The 24,724-nt window shown below is 44.6% G+C and overlaps 1 protein-coding gene across 1 annotated transcript; it reads left to right on the top strand.

The window, feature by feature from the left end:
* The first annotated feature begins 162 nt into the window (after positions 1 to 162).
* dok1b (docking protein 1b) lies at positions 163 to 23,851 on the top strand. Its single transcript, XM_079491061.1, has 5 exons — positions 163 to 527; positions 13,005 to 13,331; positions 17,527 to 17,617; positions 17,980 to 18,152; positions 20,676 to 23,851. Exons 1-5 carry the CDS (start codon positions 471 to 473, stop codon positions 22,098 to 22,100), a joined length of 2,073 nt encoding a protein of 690 aa, XP_079347187.1. The 5' UTR covers positions 163 to 470; the 3' UTR covers positions 22,101 to 23,851.
* Positions 23,852 to 24,724: the final 873 nt, after the last annotated feature.

The raw sequence follows: 24,724 nt of genomic DNA, 5'->3' as shown, positions 1-24,724 counted from the left end.
TAAAAAACAAAAAAGGAAGAAAAAACAGTGGTGCGCGCGGGCAGAAGTGAAGTGAGGAGGAGGGCCAGTCTGCGCAGCAGTGCGCGTGGTGGTGGAGGAGACGCAGGAGGAAGAGAAGAGGGAGCGGCGATGGCAGGCAGCACAGTCACAGACTCACACATACACCCACAAACCAACGGACGTTAGATAAGATAATACCTCATTTATGAAGTCTTCTCGTGAAACCAACCACTTTATTTATTCTACACGCGTCTTTAACTTTTGGAGAGCGGCGAAGTTAAAGAAAAAACAACAACGGGGAAGTTGGTGGAGGTGGTGGTGTGACATTATATTATGAAACATAAAACCACGTTTTATTTTTCCATCTAAGGTGAAGTTGAAGTTGAAACCCTCGATCGAGATCTCGGCAGAGTCCAGAGAGGGGCCGGGAGGAGTGGAGGTTTTGTTTTTGTTTTTGTGTGAGGAGGGGGATGGATACCCACGTCAAGGAGGGACAACTTTATGTGCAGCACCAGAAGTTTGGAAAGGTAAGTCCAAATGTGGAAGATATTTCTGTTCGTGTGGCCCGAATCGGTCCCGATGGACTAAATTACGGTTCTGCTTTTCCGAAAAGCAACTCTGTAGCCAGGGACCGCTCTGCGTCACGACAAATAGCTCACATATTGATGCAATTACAGGCAACTCATTGTGTCCAGTTGCTTCAAAGACAGACCTACACCAGACCTAGATGAAAGACTTAAATCAGACTGCTTCACTGGTCTGGTCTCACTCTGATGTTGGCTGTTGTGTCACTGTGCACGCACGCACGCACGACGCACGCACGCGCGCACACACACACACACACACACACACACACACACACACACACACACACACACATGCCTTGCCCAAGGGTATATAGGCTATAGCCTGCTGCCTGCATCACTGGTTGTTGAACTTGTTGTTGAGGGGATAGGGAGGGATTTGAGGCAAGCATACGGTCTGCTACCCTAGAGTCCACTCTATTTCAACCTGTAGTGTACAGGATTTGCTTTCACAAGTTTACGACCAGAAACGTGAATTTATTAGGCTAGACCAGCTGCTTCTCAGAGTGGGGTCCGCCGTCCGGGGACCCCCAGCAGGGGTTCAGTCCTAATGGGCATTTACAGGTCTGTAACTCTCTGAGTTGTGTGGGCATAATAATGCATACCAAACTGGGCTGCCAGACTATTATGACATCAACTGAATCACAAGAATCACTGGTTTCTTTCAAAAAGCATCTGTCAGAAAACTACTACTAAAATAGATATTAAATCCCCATTGAGGGGTCATACACTGGCACTGATGTTCCTTTTCCCCCTTTCTCATGATCTGTTACTCATCTGTAAACATTTGTATGACATATTACATAATACTGTAATAGAGATGGGAGTAGAGACCAAAATAAGGCTGACACTCTACCTGACCCAGCGAAGCAAGGGCAAGTGGTTGTGTGTCAGTGTGTGTGTGTGTGTGTGTGTGTGTGTGTGTGTGTGTGTGTGTGTGTGTGTGTGTGTGTGTGTGTGTGTGTGTGTGTGTGTGTGTGTGGCAGGTATAATCTAATGGTTTAGGGTTAGACTTTGTTGTGGCATGCCTGGAAGGCTGGCACAAAGAGTGTGTGACAGTGTGTGTGTGTGTGTGTGTGTGTGTGTGTGTATCAGTGTTAATTCTTGGCCTCAGTGCAACCTTGTCACAGAGCACAGGATAAGAAGTCAACTCATCTGATTTGTAAAGGGCTCTTTGTCTCTCTCTCCCGCTCTCGCTCGCTCTGTCTTTCCACCTCTTTCTCTCTCTCTCTCTCTCTCTCTCTCTCTCTCTCTCTCTCTCTCGCTCTGTCTGTCTCTTTCTGGTCATATGACATGGGCAACAAAACATCCAGGCTTCATTTCCTGCTCTGAAACAACCAGCCCAAGTGTCGTGTCAGTACAGAAACATGTCTCCATGCTTTTATTTGGAATACAATAAACTAGACTCGAGAGCAAAGTGGAGTAGAATGATTCTACACTATAATACATTTAAGTGCATTTTAGAGTGAGTCGAACTTAGAGTGGTCATACATAACATACAGTACTGTATATCCAAAACTTATATTTTTAAGATTTCAAATAAAATAAAATAAACGCAAAAGTAGCATCTCAAATCCGTTGTCTCCCCGGTGCCCAAGCGTACAAAAAATACATTATGAATTAACCTGAAAGCTAAAATAGCTGAAGATCTACATGCTTACAATGCATATTGTGAGCTTGTCCTCAATTGTCACTATTTGAAAAGTATATATATATATATTAGAAATTATATTAGAAAATGGCTGGCTAATGCTGGATTAGACTGTGTGTAGAAAAGAAAAGGTAATCTGAATGTCAAAGTGTCAACATTCTGGTTAAGAATGCAGCAGGACCAATTATACTAACTTTTATGGCTGTCAGTGGACAAAACACACACACACTCACACACACACACACACACACACACACGCCTGTTCCCACGTGTCGGAAAATGTGACTTAACTGAGTAGCCGGCTAGCCGCCACGTCCAACCACAGTTTCTGTTTGTGAAAGTCTGACTTTATGACAGCAAGTGAACAAATGGCCTGGGCTATGGGGTCAATGACAAATAAAGTTTCTCAAAACGTATTTGTTAAATTCTTCAAAATTGATCTAAAGCATGTTTTTGTCTGGAACAATGTGCTAATTTTAAATGAAATTATCATTTTTATTACTAGTATTTTTAACTCCTTCGCCCAAATAATGTCAGGTGGCGCAACCTGTTTATTCTATAAGTAAACTCTTTGGCAAGTATCCCTTAAGCCTTATGGGGCTAACATATGATTTTGTGGGTGTGGTTTATATTGACAATAATTTAAGATTATTGCGTTCTAGTGGCCAGGTATTTACAGCAGTGCAGTGTTTTTTTGCATCTGAAAAGACAGAACAAATATTACACAAATATACAAATGAATGCATTCAAATTCACAACAGCTATTCACAGTCACACCTGACCAAATTATGACGTGCCCTGGCCTGAGTAGGGAGGGACGCTAGTAGGGTGCTGGTTATTTGATCAGAAAGAAAGGCTCAGCTTACCTGGAGTTAAGTTACCTGGAGCTCACTGAGTAATGGACATTAAACAGAACTGGCAGCTATGTTTTTAAATTGGAGACTGTACCGTAGCTATAATATGATAATTTCATGGTTTTATAGTTCTTGTCGAAGCTGATTACTTTGCACTGAGGACATGATCAAATTGAATGCATACTTAACTAGAAAAAGTGCCCTTCTGGGCACAGGTCTCCACCAGGAGGATAGGAGTGTGAGTGTGATGTTTGGCAAAATGTTTAGGAGCAATATAAACGTGTGTGTGTGTGTGTGTGTGTGTGTGTGTGTGTGACGTGGCTTGGCCTGTTGTAGCGCCACCATGAGGCTGATTTGAAAACTGTCAAGTGGAATTTCTTCCAAAGCCTAGTGGGAATACGCATGCACAGTTTCACCACAATCGGACGCTGCGTTGAGTAGTTGTGGCGATTTGTACAAAGCAAACAAAAGGGCTACTCCTGAAAAGTTTATTTCACGGAAATCACACAATGTGTTCATGATTTGCAGCATTTTGTTTGAAACTGAGCACTCCTGCGAACTTTGGAAGCCAATCTTAGCCAATCAGGATTGGATCAGGAGTCTGAGAAATCTGAAAGACCCGTTTCGTACTGTCCAAAAACTTGTTTTGCACAAAGCGGCCTCCTGGTGGCGCTATAACAGGCCGTTCTGGAGGTTCATCGTTGGCATCCAGGGAGTGTGTGTGCAAAATTTGGCATCGACCGGGTTAACGGTGCCGGAGATTAGCTGGTCACAGACGGATGGACGGACGGACACACGGACACAAGGACGGACGGAGTGCAAAACATACTCTCTCCCCATGCCTTCGGCCTGGTGGAGACAAATATCAAACGTGCTAGATGTTCAGAAATGGTCGGGGAGGCGTCGGCGAGCGCTTTTATCGGCGCTGGATCTTCTCGCAGCTCCTTTCACACACAGCGAGCAAAAGTACGCCGATCAAAGCCCGATTTTACGTCAGATCGGGGGTTTTGTCGGCGAGCGCCAAAAATGCTCCCCGACAGCATAATCGGAGCAAATATCGTGTGTACGAGCCATTAGGGGCAACATTTCAAAGTCGACTTTGAAAGTTCAAAGTCAGAGACAGTCAGAGACAGTGACGCAGAGAGAGTGACGCAGAGAGAGTGACGCAGAGACAGTGACGCAGAGACAGTGACGCAGAGAGAGTGACGCAGAGACAGTGACGCAGAGACAGTGACGCAGAGAGAGTGACGCAGAGACAGTGACGCAGAGACAGTGACGCAGAGAGAGTGACGCAGAGACAGTGACGCAGAGAGAGTGACGCAGAGACAGTGGCGCAGAGACAGTGACGCAGAGACAGTGACGCAGAGACAGTGCCCATGGACTTGTAATACACACACGCACGTGCGCACACACATACACAGGGCACAGCAGCGCGGTACAGCACAGTATGCTACAGTACAGTACAGTACAGTACAGTACAGTACAGTACAGTACAGTACAGTACAGTACAGTACAGTACAGTACAGTACAGTACAGTACAGTATGGAACAGTACAGTATGGGACAGTATTGTACAGTACAGTATTGTACAGTACCGTATAGTACAGTATGGCACAGTTCAGTACGGTACAGTACAGTACAGAAGAGAAGAGAGCAGAACAGAGGAGTACAGCACAGTGGAGTACAGTACAGTACAGTGAAGTACAGTACAGTACAGTACAGTACAGTGGAGTACAGTACAGTACAGTGGAGTACGGTACAGTACAGTGGAGTACAGTACAGTACAGTACATTACAGTGGAATACAGTACAGTGGAATACAATACAGTGGAATACAGTACAGTACAGTGGAGTACAGCACAGTACAGTGGAGTACGGTACAGTACAGTACAGTACAGTTCACAGACGGATACACGGACACACGGACGGACGGAGTGCAAAACATACTCTCTCCCCATGCCTTCGGCCTGGTGGAGACAAAAAGCTGGGAGTACAGTACAGTATTTCTATTATCTACATTTAAGTGATAAAGAAAACGTGCAGTATTAAAAAATATGCATAAATCACAAAATAATTTTGAATATGAATATTGACAGAATCGCAATTAGTATGGAACCTCACCCAAAGTGTCCATATTAATGTTGTGTCACTGTCAAGGGGTTCCTATACCAATTCCCAACCAAAAAAAGAAATAAGATTTCAGATCAAATGTTGACTGATATCTCAGGGTGTTGTTCATCATTTACTCAGCAAATCATAGTCTTTAACAAAGCTTTGCCTGCTACTTTGTAAACTAATCATGTCACCTCACCACCCCATTTTCTCAATTTTCCTCAGTCTCCCCACCTCCATCCTAATCTCCACCTGTAGACTCTGATTCTGGATTTCCCTGGGGGATTTTTTCTATTATCACAGAGACTCTCTTTCTTCTCTCATTTGCTAAGCTTTAAGGTATAGCAGCAAAAATGTCAATGCCTAGACACCAAAATAAACTATACTACCGGTATTAATTCTCAATAAATCTGATGTATGACTGAACGTTTCCTCATCTCTATATTTACTAACCGTTGCTATTAATAAATGTATTCATGCATTACATCAAATCAAATCCATATAAAATGAATGAACAGTCCTATAAATTAGTTCAACTTGCTGAGGAGTTTCCTTTAGCTTTCTCTCTCTCTCTTTCACAGACACGCATGCATGCACAAATGCATGCACGCAGTCGCAGGCACACACACTTTTTACTTCCCTGAGGCTACCTAAATCATACAAACAGACTAATGTAATGTGGTTTCATCTAATAAAATGCTTTGGGGAGGAAACTTATTTACAGTGAGTTTAGGCAGGCCTTGGTGGAAATTTGGTGCACAGCACAATCATGTCTCATCTCTTCTTTGACACTATAAGCTAACTGAACGACCTTCAACTCGTTTTCCAGCTGAAAATACGTCTCGGTCTCAGTCTCAGTCATACAACAAAGTATTGTGGATATAAGGGCAGTTACAATTTACAAGTTTAATTCTTGCATGAACTGATTGGAACTGGACGTTCTTGTGAACCATCCAGGCACCCATGGCATTCTACCGGACTTGTGTAACTGAATTGCCTCATGATTGTCCTTCCGTGTCCTTGTGTGCAGATGAAATTCATGCATTCAAGTTCGATGTTAACATTAATCCACAGACCTTTTCCACTGAGGCCATCTCCAAAGGAGAAACCCAGGTCCTTTGTCTAGTTAGTTACTGCGAGAGTGAGGTCTAGCCAACACCAACTCAGGACTCCTGGATCGCTGCTCTCCACACTCTCCTATCTAACATCAGGTCCTTATGTTAGATAGAAGGCACAGTGCGTCTACTGTACTGTACGTAGGTGGTGCACTTCTTTCTTTCCCCTCCTGGCTTTGCCCTGGGTTGGCTGGCTCCCATAGAGTCAATTTACTTGCCTCAAGTTCTGGGTGCCTGACGCAGTGCCCTGCCAGCCTCATCCTTCTCTCTCTGATTTCGCCTGTGACCCGTGGTAGGTCCCCATAGAGGTCCACATTTCTGAAATTCTGATGTAGTCCGTCCATGTGACACCTAGTGCCATTCGTAGCATTCTTGTGTAGACTCCATCCAGGACTCTTTCCTGTTGTGCTGTGAGCGTCCAATGATGAGGTGCATGATGATGAGGTCCATGATGAGGGTCCTTGATCTGGATAAAAGTTTCAACACTATAATAATCGCACATGGAAACTCCGATCTGCAAGCTCACAACACTGCGTCGCAATATGCCACGTTGTGAACTTGTAGATCCAGTATTTATTTTTGGAATGCGACAAACGCACGCTTCAGTCTGACTTGAGTGTCACTTCATTTGGAGTGGGGTGGGCTTAGAGATAAATAGAATGAACATGAATGCATGTAAACAGTGCCCTGCATGCGCTCGCTGTGTTGACCTCTGCACTACAGTGCAGCACAAACTACCACTGGTTCCTCAGGATGATGACATGTTGGTTTGGAGGAGTAGCATAAGTAGGGGAAGCTCTGAGGTTACAGCAGCACATGTGGTCAAAGCAGCGGTCTGTCCCTGTACCGCGCACACACACACACACACACACATACACGCACACGCACACGCACGCACACACACACACACACACACACACACACACACACACACACACACACACACACAGAGTTTGGTCTGTCTGTGGCGGCAGGAGACGTGGTATAGGCTGGTGTGGTTTACATGGGAACATGACAGACAGTGTGTGGATAAACGTGTCCATGCGTCAGACCTTCTTTCTGTTTCATCCCAAAGGAATGACTGAGAAGTTTTCTCTTAAAGCCTGATCTATATTACATACTGTAGTTGCATGCCGGTGTCATGCTCAGTAAATAGAAGAAATACAAGCTCACAGCTCATCACAAAGTTAATCGATTTAATTGGTTATAAAAAAACAATCAATTATAATAAAATAGTAGATTTTCAAATAACAGATTCACAATAGATGGGCTATTTTTGCTATTTTGTTTTAGCATGACACCATTGTACAACAAAGGATACAACATTTAAAGATGAAAACATGCACACACACCCAAACTTAATCTAAAAAGTTATCAAATATGCTAATTAGAAAAATAAATATTAGAAAAAGATGAGCAGCATGATTGAGCATGCAGTTCAGTAACATCAACAACACTGTTCTGTCTTATCATCTAATCAGGAAGATTACTGGTTAGCTGATAAGACAGAACGGTGTCTTCTAAGTTGAACATGAACTTTGGGGGCAGTCATGGCTGAATGGCTGAGAGCCCGCCTGGGAAGCCAGAGGTCCTGGAGGTCCAAGGTTCCATTCCAGACCTCAGCAATGTGTCAGGAGTGTCCCTGAGCAAGACACTTAACTGTGGGCAGTACTCAGCTGGGCGAAGCCGAAAACCGAAGTTCCCACTTGGGATGAAAAAGGTCACACACAAAAGAAACGTAAAGGCCAATGTCATTATACTGAAAGTTATTTATTGTTTTCTAATGTCACAGCTGCACAAATGGGGAAATTAACATAATATACATGCACACACACACACACACACACACGCACACACGGGCATGAGCAGAAGAAGGGTAGTTTAAGGAAGTCTCTCTCGCTCTCTCGGTGGTGTGTCTACTTTGCATAATTTCCACTCATTGTATTGCTGCTTGATAACGGTCTTTTACCTTATTTGGGATAGCTTTAGATATGTCTTGCCCAAGCAACGGTATATGGAGCAATAAAAATGTTACACAAACCTGGCTGAACCTACACAAGCATAAACACATGCACATGTGTGCAGACAAATACTGTACACACTCTGGAGTCATTAGCGGGAAACAAAGAGGATCCTGGGTAATGACGGTCCCACACATTTCCTGTCCTTTTTGGCAGTTACTTTGCATTTGTGTGTCTGTGAGGGAGTGTTGTATAATTGTGTGTGTGCTTGCATGTGTGTGCCTGTGCGTGTGTTCGAGAGTGACTTTGTGCAGCGTGCATATTACATAGGGCTGCAACTATCTTCTGAGCTAAGTCATTGGTTTTAACCAGTGTTATTTTTGGCCATCATCAGTTTAAAAGTGCTTTATTTATAAAACACATAAAAGGTGTTAGGATATATATAGAACAAACCAAATGTAGCGTAGTTACTAGTTACAGCATGAACAAAATCCAGCAGTAGGCCTATTTGACCGACCCAATAGTGGTGGTCCCCAGGTTGCTCTTAGTCAGGATGGTGGTCCCTGGGTCAAAATCAGTTGAAAAGTAAGTGATTATTGCGACCGAAGGTCATGTTTACTATGAAAACCTGCATCTCCCGTCCGTTAGTTAGTTAGTCACCCACGTCTCCATATGGTACCGTGACATCGTGACATCAAGGAGACACTTATATCTCCATATATGGATCTGACCTCGTGACAACACGTGACATCATGGAGAGTTGGAGACCCTTAGATCCCATATATGGAGGTCAGTCCATCATATGTCAGTCTGACATCATCAAACCCTCTACACTCAAGATACGCTATATATGGCCATGAACACTGGCCATGAAAATTAACCTTGGCCATACCTGTTTGTGCATTTTTTGGTTAAAGTTGATCCCATGCGGCCCAGACGGTTAGCTCAACCGTCTGGGCTCCTAGTGACGGCGTGCCACAGGTTCGACTCCCGAGCCCGACGGCCTTTGCTGCATGTCGCCACCCCCATCTCTCTCCCACTTTCCTGTCTGTCTACTGGATCCCATGCCAAAGCGACAGCACTCGCCCAGCAGTCTGCCCCCCCTGCGGATGCGTGCACACGCTGATATATGGGATGCCCAAATATAATCCCTGTTATGCAAATATATGGAGATCCCTGATGTCATCAATATTAAGGCTATATATGGGAATGTCAATATATAATAATAATAATAATAATAATAATAATAATAATAATAATATATTGTTGTTTAGTTTCAGGCCTGAAAACGTCAATTAGAAAAAAGAAAAGAAAAAAAGGTCCATATATGGGCATTCCCAGATGACGCCCTAATACAATCCCTGTTATGCCCATATATACGCCCATATATACGGTATGGAGATCCTTGGTTTGTCATCAATATTAAGCCCATATATGGGAATATATGGCCATACTGTGACAGTCTCATAAACAATACACATTGCCAAGTTCAGGATGCCAAATGGATTTAAATTCAAGTTTGATGCCACACCACAAGATTATAGGTGTAAAATAGTCTGTGAAATAATTATCCGTAAAGCTTGCAGTTACAGAAGATAATCATCATGAGAAAAGGAAAATGGCAAGTAAAATAACAAAACAACAATATCAAATACGCCTAAGGCCTATAATAAAATAGGAAGAAGGCAAAGTAACAGATATCACTTATCAGCAGATATCAAGTGATATCATGTGTGGAACGATTATTCATAGTCATATCACAGTCTTATACATAAAGTGATAATGCCACTTTGACGGCAGTGGAGTGTATTCATCATAGTCTATAATTTACAGAATGTGTGTGTGCGTGTGTGTGTGTGTGTCTATCTGTGTGTCACACAAAATCTGTCCCTGGCATAACTCGGACATCGTCCGACCATCCGGTGCCAAACTTGGCATGTGTGTGTGTGGGCAATTCAGACTAGGACGACACCCTTCCTCCCTAGCATACATAAAGTGAAAGTGCCCGTGTGATGGCCTGTAGTGCAGAGACTGGCATGGCGACAGGTCTCAGAGATTGTGTAGGTTACAGTATACATTACATACAGGGACAGTAACATATGTATGTATGTATGCCCCCGTGGCTATATGATTAGAGCATCAGTGCATGCAAATAACACCTCTTTTGTTCTGCCTCTTCCTCTTTTCAATTTGCATGGCTTGAATGCAAGCGATATGTTTGCACAGCTGTCATGCTGTATGACGTTATTGTCTTATAACTGAGCTTATTTTTAGCTAAACACACACACAAATGCTGCACGGATGGACGGACGGACGGATGCACGCACACATGCTCGCACGCGCACACACACACACACACACACACACACACACACACACACACACACACACACACACACACACACACACACACACACACACACACACACACACACACACAGAATATAAGGCCTCATCAGTTCCAGGATCTTGTATTGTGTGAAGGATATGGCAGCATGTTTGTTCAGTGTCACAATGAAAAGAGATTTAAGACAGTGCAGTCTGGTACCAGTTTGGCAATAATAACTTCCTTTTCAACTCTTGCCCTCCTGTTAGCATTCGTGTTGTTGAGTACATGATGGTGTAAGAGAGGTTATTGTTGGGTTAAAGTTGAAGAGGTCCTTACTGTGACCTATATAATCAAATGATCAGGCTATTTGATGGTAACATCACCCATAATGAATATATACTGCATACAGTATGTAGCAATATCACACAAGAGGGATTGCTTTCACACTGTAACGGTATATCAGCATGACGGATTCAGTCATAGATATGAGGCTGCAGGTCCACAGGGGTCCATTCTACTCACTGAGGATTTTCCTGTGAACTAACATGCTGTAGCAGAAGCTAGAATGTGCTGTAAGTGACTTTCCACCTCTTTAGTAAATGGAAAATACATTCTCGGGGATACTGATGTCATCCAGTGGCAGCGTCTTTAGTGGCAGCGGTGGCCGAACGGATAGCGGCGCGGTCTTGATACCGGAAGGTTCCCAGTTCGAATCAGCCGTCCGACACGTTAAAATTACCACCGCTGAAATGCCCTTGAACAAGGCACCACTACGATGAAATGTGTTCTATGAGCAGGGCCTGGCTGGAAACAGGTTCTTGAGCTTAGCCCAGATACCCTGGGTAAATATAGATTTCATTTCATTTCATTTCATTTCCAATCTGTTGAGAAAACCATACAAAGGTAATTTATCAGCTTCAGTGCTCTGATTCCAAATCATTTTCTGTTTCATCACTTCTAGTTTCTCTTGTTTATCCTGTATGAGTTCTCTCTCCTTATTGGATACATTTGGTGTCAAAAATAATTTCAGAGACAGGGAACAGGACACTGTTAGTGCTGCACGATTCTTGCTCAAATGTGAATCTCGGTTTTCCTCCACAAGAATTGAGATCACGATTCTCACACGATTCTCACTTTTTCCATGAACATATTATTGTCTTTAGGCTGTAGTTGAACACCTGGAGCCAACTACTGTGGCTTTAACATCAAAGTGCTTGACTAAAACATCTCTTAAAAGTCTCTCTCCCTTGTAGAAAAAGTAACTAAAATGAATTGGACAGCCAACTAGTGCAATGATTCTTGCTCACATTTAGAAATGTGATTGTATAGGTGTCTGAATCTAGATTGCGATCCATTTTCGATGAATTGTGCGGCAATAAACACTGTCACTAAACAAACACTTTATAGCAATGATTGCTGTTGGAATATAGGCCTATTTAACAACACAGTATAACACTTTCAACCCCTCTAATGTTGTTGTATGTTAGGTTACATTGTTGGGATTATTGCATAATTACTCATCTTCCTGTGATTTGAATTGTCACAAATATCAATCGGGTTATTCATATACACATAGTGACAACACAGGTGTAACTATGGCCATTGTTAGCGCTAAACATCTCACGCACACACGCACAAGGGCCACAGCTGTATCCCCCTATTGCTTGGTGGCATTATTTGACATGTTGGTCATATCCCTGCCTGCGGCTCCCAGGGGAGGAAGAGGCTATTGTTAACTGGGACTTCCTTACTTCTGCAGCACTATACAAACTGTCAAGTTAAAGTGCAGCAAAGCAATCTCGCTGTAACAATGGTGCTCCATCCTCTCAAGCCACCCACAGCACACGTTGGAAAGACACAACAAGAAATCATGTGGTGATAGGGAAGGGGACGTGACCAAAATTAATAATTATTATATTTGTAATTTTTTCGATTTGTTCGGGGGCTTTGGTCTGCGTGTGTCTATTTGGGCTCTTTTCCCCTCATAATCGTTTTTCCAGCAGTGGTTGTTTAGGCCAACTGATACATTTTGGTCTCATGGTTTGTTTTGTTCCCCTTTGTGGTTTTATACGTGAATACTGAAACATGCTAACACTAAACATTGGCCCAGAAGCACTTATTTGGGGTATTGCCTCTAGCTGTAGCAGCAGTAGTGGCTAAATCTAGGCGACGGCTTTAGCCAAGGCCATATGCTGAATGAATGTACAGGAAACGTTTTGTAAAACTGTGTTAGATTTCTTACAGAATGAATGTTAACTTTTTATTTGGCATTCGTAATTTAAATAAAAAATAAAAAAATTACATAAAGGCTGTTTTGTATGTATATGATGTGCCACTGCATTACTAACTTTACTTTGTCTTATTTCTCCCCGTCAACCCCCCAACCCTCCCTCCAAGCAGAAATGGAAGAAGAACTGGTTCGTCCTCTACCCCGCCAGTCAGAACGGCATTGCCCGCCTCGAATTCTTCGACTCGCCGTCGGGCGCCGGGGGTGGGTCTGGCGGCGCAGGGGGAGGAGGCGGGACCAACGAAAAAACCCGTAAGCTGGACAAGAAGATCATTCGCCTGTCGGAGTGCATCTCCATCCTACCCGCCGTCACTGAGACCTGCCCCAAAGAAAACATGGCCGCCTTTTGCGTGGAGACGGTGGACAAAACGCATGTCTTTGCAGCGGAGAAGAGTGTGACTGCCCAGTGGGTGGAGATCATGTGCGATATTGCCTTTCAGGTAGATATTTTATATGCTTATTTAACTTGTTTTAACCCCTATTTTGGACATGTCAGCATAGGCTAGCATAGGCTGTTTTCACTATTCGTCATATGACATATAGATGTATATATAGGGCTCAAGTGGTTAAAAGGATCAAATGCTTATTGTCCATAGGGATTGGTTTTGGAAGGGAACTTGGAACATGGCTGCTCAGTCATGATGAGCGCTTGGTGCGGAGCTATTTTGGGCAGTCAGGGCAGGCCTATTCAACTAAATTGTTCAGGCCGGGAGGCCACATTGTCAGAAACCCATGGGGCTGAGGCCGGACTGCCAGTTGAACAGCCCCGCATTAGGGGTTCAGTCTGTTAGTGGTTAAGTGTTTTGCTCAGGGATATTTCGACACGTAGGCAAGAGGTGAACCAGTGACCTAATTAGCGGACAACACTCAGCGATGGACGCTACAATGATAGTATTAGTGACAGTTACACATGCACCATGATAAACTGTACAGACACTTATCAGATGTGGTGTATTACTGTAGTTTTACAGCTGAGCCTATACCCCCCAGGAGGGCTCAGGAAGTGTGTGGGACGATTCGTAAGCTCTGAGAAGATGGCATGAGATAAGATTGCATGCATGGAAAAAGAGATACCGGTACATGTGTGTGTGTGTGTGTGTGTGTGTGTGTGTGTGTGTGTGTGTGTGTGTGTGTGTGTGTGTGTGTGTGCGCACGTGCGCGTGCGTGCGTGTGTGTGCCGACTGACTATGATTCTTTCTGAAACAGTTAAATTTTTACTACGATTTGATTCAGTCCGATTCATTTATACTAATTCATTACATTGAATTCACAAATGAAACTGGATGTCCTGAGACCCATGGTATCAACACCTTTTGTGTGATTACACAAGGCAGAGCACATGACATTTGTGAATAAAGGCAAATGTTCCTTTGAAAACAGTGGATAAATGAATAAATGATGATGTTGATGAACAGTGGTTGAACTGTTGAACATGAACTGAATGGTTGAACAAAACCTAACTGTCTCTTCAGTGTGGGACCATTATGGAGCAACATTAGCTGTCTCTTCAGTGTGGGACCATTATGGAGCAAACATTAGCTGCAGCACAAGTCAAGTGACTTTGCCAAAACACTGCTGGCACATATAGTACAGGCTGACAGTTTACAATTTGTCATTTTCCAGTGAATTACTCTATCACTTGAAACTGCACTATGCAACTTTCCTGTTCTTCCCTAACCTGACTCCGCCAGATGGGGCAGCAGAGAGTACACTGGGTTCCCCCCTCCTGCTCCCATCTGGGAACTCTCAGGCAGACTTGATGCCCGGCCACAAAACGGCCTGGCCAATCAGCAGCAGCTTCTAGCAGCTTCTAGCTTCTAGCTGCTGCTGCGCAAACAAGTGCTAAAATGTTTACCACTGAGCTAATAGAGCCTGCCTGCTTGCTCTGGGGAGAAATAGAATTTTGACCTTCAGGTCAAAATGTCTTTGTCAAAACGTTTCCAACCTAGACAGTAGACACAGGATCTAAATGTCTCAATAGAAGAGCAGGGAGACCAAAACAACCCCTATTGTGTAGGTTATTGTTGTATTAACATACTTTATCATACAGATTGGAGAAAATTTAATTTTATTCACTAAGATTACTGAAAATTATTATTCAATATTCCGACCAATTTTCTAATTTAATTTCTAAGGAATGTTAACAGCTATAAAAAGAACAGACACCACTACCCCCAATACAGACACACTACACTACTGATGCTAATTACCATGCAGATGCATCACCACCTTAAAGAACCATAGAGAACCTTTGAAAGAAATGTCAGATCTAGTGGAAAGTTTTGGTGTAGAGGGAAAAAGGAGGGACCAATTATAGACCTCTGGGGGACTCTGGTCAATGTACAGTAGTATTGCGGTTAATGCATTGTGCAGTGTGTGCGTGCATGTGTGCGTGCATGCGTGCACACGTGTGTTCTGTAACTAGCATGACACAAACATTTTTTTTACAAATTTGCTGCTGAGTTGGAAGGGGTTCTGCTTGAGAAATATGATTTTCCCAATGACACATGTGTGGTGTGTATAGTGTGTATAGTGTGTGTGTGTGTGTGTGTGTGTGTGTGTGTGTGTGTGTGTGTGTGTGTGTGTGTGTGTACTGTTTTTACTGCCTGCTGATACTACTGCCAAAGTGATATCAGCTGGATCCGCAGTGGCGCACACACACACACACACACACACACACACACACACACACACACACACTAGGGTTGCATAATTCTTTCTAATTGTTTACATGTGGTTATCCTTGGTTAACACTAATACTTACATTTCATTTCATTTTTTTTTCTTCTAATAAAGTTGTTTTTATTTTGTTGTTACCTCTGCCCCCATGTAAAGCGTCTTTGGGTACTCAGAAAAGCGCTATATAAGTTTGAGATATTATTATTATTATTATTACCTACACACAGTACATGCATGCACGTGCACAGACACAGCGCACGCGCGCACACACACACACACACACACACGCGCACACACACACACACACACACACACACACACACACACACACACACACACACACTTGTGGACAGGCAAGCACACGGTGTACACAAAGGAGGAAAGCCACAGATGAACAGATGTGAATATGAATGTACATAGATAGAAGCCAGAGGGAATAAATGTACTTGGTGTAAATCAGTGTGGGAGCTATCATCACTCCACTTTGTTCTCTATAGGACACAACACATGTGTCTGCTGTCTAACAATGATCCTCTCACACCCTCTGTCTGTATTCCCTGACTGTCAAAACATCACAAGGAGGAGCCCGTGGTGGATACATGCTATTAACCACTTAACCCTGACATTCCTATTCTGGGCATGTCATAATAATAGACGAAAGTCTGCAAACATACGAATAAGATAAACGTTTGTAGATTGCCTGTTTCTGGCGAAGAGAAGTGGTGTACGGGGGGAAAGAAAGGAGGGGGCCTGTATAAGTATAGACCCTGATGGGTCCCCCGGTCAGTCTTTCCCTGACTTCCCCCGCCTCCTCGTTCCTGTCCCCACAGGCCCACACACACACACACTGACCTACAATATTCAAAACGAGACGACGGTGCATATTCCTACCAGTAAGACGCCTGGGGGGTCAGATCAACATGGAATTAATTCTGTACTGGCCATATAAGGAGCATGTCTTGAGTGTACAGGGTCAAAATATGGAATGTCAGAACAGGTGAGCTCCATACAGGATATGGAGATCTGGTAGTGGGGACATTCTCTTGAGTGTACAGGGTTTGATGAGGGCCAAGGTAGGGCTGGCTGGGCCTTAATTTTTGGGCCTGTTGAGAAATCTAGTTTTCCCCGGCTGCCGGGCGTGGCTGCACTAATAACTTTGGGGCAGGCCCATCTAGAGTTTGAATGGACAGGTGGGCCTGTTGAGAACTCTAGTTTTCACCGGCTGCCGGGCGCGGCTGCACTAATAACTTTGGGGCAGGCCCAAAGTTTGAATGGACAGGTATAAGTCAAAAGGGAGACATCGAAGAGGAAGGATGGATGGGGAAGGATCAACATATGGAATGTCAGAACAGGTTCTGACATATCCATATATGGAGATCTAAGGGTTTGAGTTTTAAGGTCTGATGTAGAGTTGCTGCCCAATGGAGGGTATGCACGTGACATCATCATCATACCCGGAAGTTATGCGGGAACGCCTACTGAGTGGCAAAAAACTACTTTCTGGCCTTGACAGCCCATACATCCAAACAGAAAAGTCCTATTTGATTGCATTAAATTACTTTAAACAACAATGAATTCACTTTGTCACTCACTTTGTCACTCGATTTGCCACTCGATCTGCCATTCACTTTATGCATGCGCATACCCTCTATAGTGATGACATCAGGGATCTCCATATATGGGCTTAACTGCAACAGCAGGTCACATTTACTATGACATCAGGGTCTCCACATCTCCATCCCTAATGTCACATGATGTCACGAGACCTGGGCACCATATATGGTGCCCGACACACTAACTGACGGGAAATGCTCGATTCCATAGTTAACTGCGACCTTCGGTCGAAATGACAACACATAACACACAAATCTGAATGCATACGAATTGTCATATTAATCCGTTGTCTAATATGGTGTGTGTGTGTGTGTGTGTGTGTGTGCGTGCGTGCGTGTGTAGGGAGGTGGGGGTAGTAAAGCTCCAGATTCTAACGGAGGGCCTCAGGACCTACAGATGTCTGAGAATCTCATCTACTACTCCAGAGAGGAGGGTAAGTACACACACACACACACACACACACACACACACACACAGACACAGACACAGACACACACAGACACACACACACAGACACACACACACGCGCACGCGCACACGCACACGCACATGCACACGCACACACACACACACACACACGCACGCACACACACGCACACTGAATCAGTCTTCACTTTAATGGCCTTTGTTTTAGACCAGGGGTTCTCAATGTTTTTGGCTGGGGAGTCGGGACCCCTGGAAATGCTTTGGCCATGTCTCGCGATATTATGTTTTCTGATTCTCTATTCAATTAAACAGACTTTTGTTGTTCTTCTCCTTGTGAAGGTGTTAGCTAACTCCTCCTCTCTCCTGCAGTGAATGAGTTCTGGGTGAGCGTCCAGCGCACCGAGGCGTCCGAGCGCTGCATCCTGTCAGGTAGTTACTGGCTGAAAGCAGACAGAGACTCCCTGGTCCTGAAAGAAGCCAAGACCAAAAGGAACGTTCTGGTCTGGCCCTACAAGCTGCTCCGGAGATACGGACGGGACAGGGTGGGTGCACATAAGACACACACAGCATTAAGGTCCTTTCAAACGGGCAGTGATTAACGCGCCTATTAATTAACTTTCAATGAGACCAGCGTATTTTTGAGTGGTGTAAACCACTCCTACAACTGGCTTTTTTGTGCAGAAAAAATGAGCATGGTTGCTATGTTCACCCTGTTGTAATGACGTAATGAAATCACACCCGGGTGAACAGGGTGAACATAGCAACCATGCTCATTTTTTCTGCACAAACAAAGCCAGGTAATGAAATCACACCCGGGTGTGATTTCATTACGTCAGACATGATTTCATTACGTCAGACAGACCTTACACCACTCAGTTCACACGGGTGTGATTTTATTTTCTGTACGTGCGGAGAAGTCGAGGGGCGACAATGTAAGCGTATGTACGTGGGCGCGGTCCCGTGAAATTGTCACGCACTTCACTTGCTCGTTTGGTGCACACGCCCGCGACTGACCTGACCAGAACTGGATTCTGTTGAGCTTCTTTTTTTTTTTACGCTTGCGTTGTCGCGCCCCTTGTGAGCAGACCTGTCGTTGATCCAGACGACAACGTCTGCATGAATCGATGCCCATCTGAAAGTATCTTTAGAGTGATTCAATGTTAGCAGTGGTGGAAAGTAACAAGGTATAAGTACTGGACTAAAGTACAATTTTGAGGTAGTTTTACTTAGTGTTTCCAATTTACAATAACACAATGTTTCTACATTGCAGTATTGATACTTTTACTTAAGTACTTTTCCCACCACTGAATATTAGAAATGATAGCCATAGCCGGCATTGTAGCATATCCAATGTATATGCCTGTCATAACAGCTAGTTAAAATGAACAAAAACATTTCATGACAGCCCTACTGTAAATACAATGACTACACTTGTGCTATTCAACATACAGTAAGACTCGCAGCACTGTGCACACCCACTCCCTTCACACATCTTGAAACACGCAACGCTGCATTTCTGAAGATAACGTTACATGCAATTTGGCATTTTTGTGTTGCTCATATTCATATGGCTACTGTATGATTGGTAATCCTTTATTTTATAGTCCCCTAATTATCAGGTCATTTAAGTAAGGAAAGTCGATGATAAACAAATATAGTCTGCAAAGTACTAAGAAATAAATAGTAAGTACTATTTAATTTCCTAGTTGAGTAACTACATGGAAACGTACTGGGATGATAAGTAAATAGATGGTAATAAAATGTATTAATTAAGCAATTTTAGTTAAGGTTAAGTACTGTTAGTATGGTTAACTTTAGGCATGGGTGTGGTGTGGTTAAAGGGATAGTTCCGAATTTTTTAACTTAATTTGAAGGAAATACTTGAAATAATTGATTGCCTGAGTCCCATGGTGGGAGTTTTGCTCTGGTTTTGGTGAATATTATTTAGTTCCGTTCATTTTGTGGGGAGCACAAAATGACATGTTTTGTGAATTCATTTACTTTTAATGCGTGGCCCCCACAAAATGACCGGAACTACTTAATATTTCACCAAAACCAGAGCAGAACTCCCACCACGGGCAATCAATTAATACAGTTGCAATTTAACCACTATATTAATGGCAAGTATTTCATACAGCGTAAATTAAAAAATTCTGAACTATCCCTTTAAAGGGTTAGGGTAAGGTTCTGAGAGGGCATAGTTAAGTCCACTTGTCACGCAAAGCACTGCCATTAACGTCCACCTCTAAATATTTGACTAATGTACGGCGCTAGTTAATTGTCTCCACAGAAGAGAGTATGTTTTGCACTCCATCCGTCCGTGTGTCCCGTCCATGTACAGCTAATCTCCGGCACCGTTGGCCTGGCAGATGCTAAACTCTGCACACTCCCTGGATGCCAACGACTAACCTCTGCCCTAAATTCTTCAGAACGGCCTGTTATAGCGCCACCATGAGGCCGATTTATGCTAAACACATTACGTTATAATACTCGTACACATTATATCCATACATCACGCAAATCGGTATACACTATCTCTATAGTCATGTGATCAACACGGATCTGTCCCATTTCCCATATTCCATCCCGATTGGCTAAGATTGCCTTCCAAAGCTTGCAGGATTGGTCCGTTTCGAACAAAATGCCACAAATCATGAACACAGCTTGCCATTTCCGTGAAATTATACATGCACATTCCTAATAGGCAGAGGACGGAATGTCACTTAATTTTTTTCAAATGAGCCTCATGGTGGCGCTATAACAGGCCAATTCCTGATTTTACCTATAACTGCAGCAATCTGTGTACAACTTTGTATACACGCTCCCTAGAGGCCAAGGAAAAACGTTTGCCCTGCATTTTTCGCATCTGCCTGATACAGCGCCACCATGAGGCCGATTTTTGCAAAAAACATTTCTCTAGCGTACACATTTTATCCATCCATCACACAAATCGGTATACACTATCTATCACAAACACTCATACCCTCCTGGTGGAGACCTGTGCCCCGAGGGGCACTTTTTCTAGTTGGAACTCTAACCCTCCACTCTGTATCTCCTCTTCCCAGGTGATGTTTTCCTTCGAGGCGGGTCGCCGCTGTGACTCGGGTCCCGGCAACTTCACCTTCGAGACCAAGCAGGGCAACGAGATCTTCCAGCTGGTGGAGCAGGCCATCAAGTCACAGAAGGCGCTGGCGGAGGAGCGTCACCTCAGCTGCCCCGTCACCTTTGACCCCGATTGCCCCACCTCGCTGCAGTACCTGCGCAGCATGGCTGGGATTGTCCTCGAGGGCAACAACATCGGCCGGGAGCCAGACGGGGATTCGGGAGGGAGCAAGCCAGGCTCTGCGGACGGAGTGATAGGGAGGAGAGAGGGAGGAGACGGGGGAGGTGGAGGGAGGGGGCAGGGAGGATTACACAAAGGGAGGAGTTTACCAGATCCGCCGTCCATGATGGGAGTTTTGGGAGGAGAGATCACACCCCCTAGGTCTCCCAGGCATGGTGCTGTGGGGGTGGGTAAATGTTCAGTGGAAGAACAATCTGGTGTGTATTCAGAACCGGCCGACTCGGTCCGCTTGCCTCCGCCAAGTGCTGACAGCCTCTATTCAGACCCTGTAGACAGTATCAAGAACCAAAACCTACCGGGCAGCAACCCGTCCGGTCCGATACCGACTCCCCGCCTCAGGCCCGTGGGAGACGAGGGCTTGGGAGGAGGCAACGACAACCAACGAAGGCAGTCGGCGGACCAGGTGTATTCTTACCTGTACGACCAGGTGAACTTTGAGCTGACCCAGATGACTGGTTCCCTGGATCTGGACAGTGATGGGACTGGAGGAAGCAGAGGGGGGAACAGTAATCGACGCCCCCCAGGGGGTCAAGCTGAAGGGGCCTCATCGCCAGTGCCACCCACTTCAGGTGAAGAACACATTTACGACGAACCGGAGGGCTGCGCCAAACCGAGAGCCACCTCACTAGCGATGAGCATCTACGATGAAGCCCGCCCCGAAGGCTGGAGAAGACCAGAAGAGCTGGCGCTAGCCTCTGGACAGGAAGGGAACTACAACCAGGAGAATAGCTACTCGATCCCTTCTGCTGGGAAACAGTACACACAGCCATACACGCAGCTCTCGCCATCTCACACACACTCTGAACCCCGGGCGCACTCCCCCTCACACTCCACCCCACACTCCCCCCCACACTCCACCCCAAACCGCGGCCCGCCGACAGCGCCGAGGTGGGCCAAGCCCACCACGGCGCCCAAGCCCAGCAAGGGCGCTCTCCCGCGGAAGGATCTGTTGCCACCGCCACCTGTGAGACCTGGGGGATCCGGGGGCAACGTAAACAATAACAATGGCAACACAGGCAAGGATCTCTACAGTAAAGTGTCCAAGATTAAGGTCCCACCTTCTAAACTATGGTTCAACCAGCAGACTAATAACCAACCTGTGCTGAGATCACCAGATATCATCTACGACAACTTGGGGGACCTTTGACTCCGCTCATTTTCATACTGTAAGCCAGATCTCAGTTGTTTCCGGGGGATTACAAGTAGATCCAATGTACAACTTCCTCGTTTGTCTACACACACTGGGCTGCTGTCGCTCTGCACAGTATAGAGGAATTAACTCCTGCTGTGCCGATTGAAGGACAGATGCATCAAGCCAGTGGTTCTGAAACATTTTCATAATCTACAAGCGCATAGCACGTCATTTTGTGCCGCACTGCAAGCTTGTAGATCTGCTATTTTTGAAAATCTTTGGAAAAATCATTAAAGTATGAGAACTACTGATTTAGAAGGAATTTGTAGAATCGGTTCCTCATTTAGCTGGGGACCCCCTGGAACCCCCTCAAGGACCTCCGGGAGTCCCCCACACAAGGCAAAAGGGAGAATTGTGTCAGGTGGACTCAAGGACTCACTCAGCCACAAACAACCCTGTGATCGATGTTTTCTCTCCTTCACCAGGACTACACTCTCTCTCCGCTGGGGTTTTGGATCAGACTCGTCTCATCTGCACACAATGGAATAATTGCTTGAAGAAAAGTCCATCCTGAGTGGATTAGCCCGAAATTGCGAGGAAAATAGTATAATTGGCTTGCTGTGTAGCATTTTAGGACAGCTAGCATATGGAGGGAAGGACCACCCTGCTCTTTGTGTGTATGTGTGTGTGTGTGTGTGTGTGTGTGTGTGTGTGTGTGTGTGTGTGTGTGTGTGTGTGTGTGACTGTGTGTGCGTGCGTGCGCTTGTGTGTGTGTGAGAGAGAGGAGAGAGAGAAATAGAGAGAGAGAGGGTTTGAATGTTTGTATGGTCAAACCCGTAATTGCCATACCAAGCCACAGTGTGGTTGGCTGGCCACTCAAACACACACACTCACACACGCACACACACAACCAATGGCTTTGCCAAAAAGTGACTAGTCTTACTGGCTGCACTTTAACAAGCTAGAAGGACGGCCTTGGCTTGGCTTGGATCGTCTAAAATGCTTGCCATGCTTATTCAGTGACTGGGCACTTAACTGGAACCTCAACAATGAGTTGTACTGCTAATGCTGGGTGAGTCCAGCCTGTGCTGTGGGACATCGTGATGACATCCATAGAAACAAGGCAACATTATCTTTGAAGTGATGTACTGTTGACATTCATAATGAGCGTGCCTTTGGGCTGAAGGGACCCTCCTGTGTTTGCTGGACTGATACATATCTCTTGTAACGGAACGTCTGGACACTAACTTGAGACATTACGTCAATCCCAGTCAATTGGAAACGGATTGGGGCTCTTTTATTTTTTGGGTTGCAGCAACTGCTCCATGACTTTGTATTTGAAGAAAGCCGTTTCCTGCTTAATTTATACTTTGTTTATACTTTGAATAGCAGGCCAACAGCTTGTATGTTGCTATTTTCGGTGCACGACACCGGCACACAACTATGTGTAAATCAAGCTAAAGAGTTTCTAATCTCTGTCTCATCTCGTCCTGTCTTCACCCGCAGCGTGGGAGGCCCCACGTGATGGCATGTGTGCAATGCCATCACATGGGGCCATGCGATTCTGAGGTGACCATGTTTCCGCTGATGAGGTTCTTGCGCATACTGTAGTACACAGATTAAGTAAAAATGTTGTATTATGGTCTGTGCATAGAAATATTTTAACTTCTAACTAATCAATCTCCTCCTGTAATATGCTGGTCTGTGTGTCAAAAGCAGCTGTGCTGTCTGTAAACATATCAAAAGCTTTATATAATAAAAAAGAAAAGAAAAGAAAAGGCTCAAATGAAGAAAACAAAAAACTACAAAAGCTGAAGTATTTCTTTTCCCCAATTGAAAATCATGATCCATCATAGAAGTTCTCCATCTAGCGTCTGTCATGCAGTACTCGGGCCAGCTCCAAGATGAACACTTTACCGTATCATTTTACAAAGTGTTCATCTTGGAGCTGGCCTAGTCGGTCCTTTAAGCACTTAAACATTATATACTGACCAGGATCCTCCAGGGTCGCCTCCTTTTTTCCGTGTACACTAAAATAGCTGTAGATCGTCTACTTTTGCAGAATGTTTGCCTAATGAGACATGCCCAGAATAGGGATGCTAGGGTTCATGTGGTTATTATGGGGAGACTTGTATGATGTGCAGCCTGCTTGTTTTCTCCACCAGTCTGTTTAGCATTTAAAAGACTTCCTGTTCTGGAGCGAATGTGACACTGAGGCGCTGTGACATTATCCTCCAGTCCTGCCTTTCAGCAACAAACACTGTGTTTTCACTGTAGTTTACGGTCCGCTTCCAACCACTTGATCACGCCACCACAAAGGGATCTCTCTCTTTCTCTCCCGTTTCTTTGTTTTCTCCAAGTCTTTGATTCGGTTGTATGGTTGCTGCAGTGACTGGCGTGTGTTTGACTCACTGTGCATTTTGAATAGCACTGAGACACGCACGCACGCACGCACGCACGCACACAGAGGCAGAGAGATGAGAAATAGTAGACGACAGGCAAATGGGCTTCATTAACATGCACAAGAATTCTGTCTACACAAAGAAAAGAAAAACAGTTGTAAAAAGAAAGAGATGCTGCTATCAACAAAAGTAGTAAGCCAGGTAAAGAGCTATGAAAAGCGGGGTGAGGGGACAGGT

Source organism: Electrona antarctica (genome assembly GCF_951216825.1).
Source record: "Electrona antarctica genome assembly, chromosome: 21".
In the NCBI taxonomy this organism is placed as follows: Eukaryota; Metazoa; Chordata; class Actinopteri; order Myctophiformes; family Myctophidae; genus Electrona; species Electrona antarctica.
This window is presented reverse-complemented; position numbering and strand designations above follow the sequence as displayed.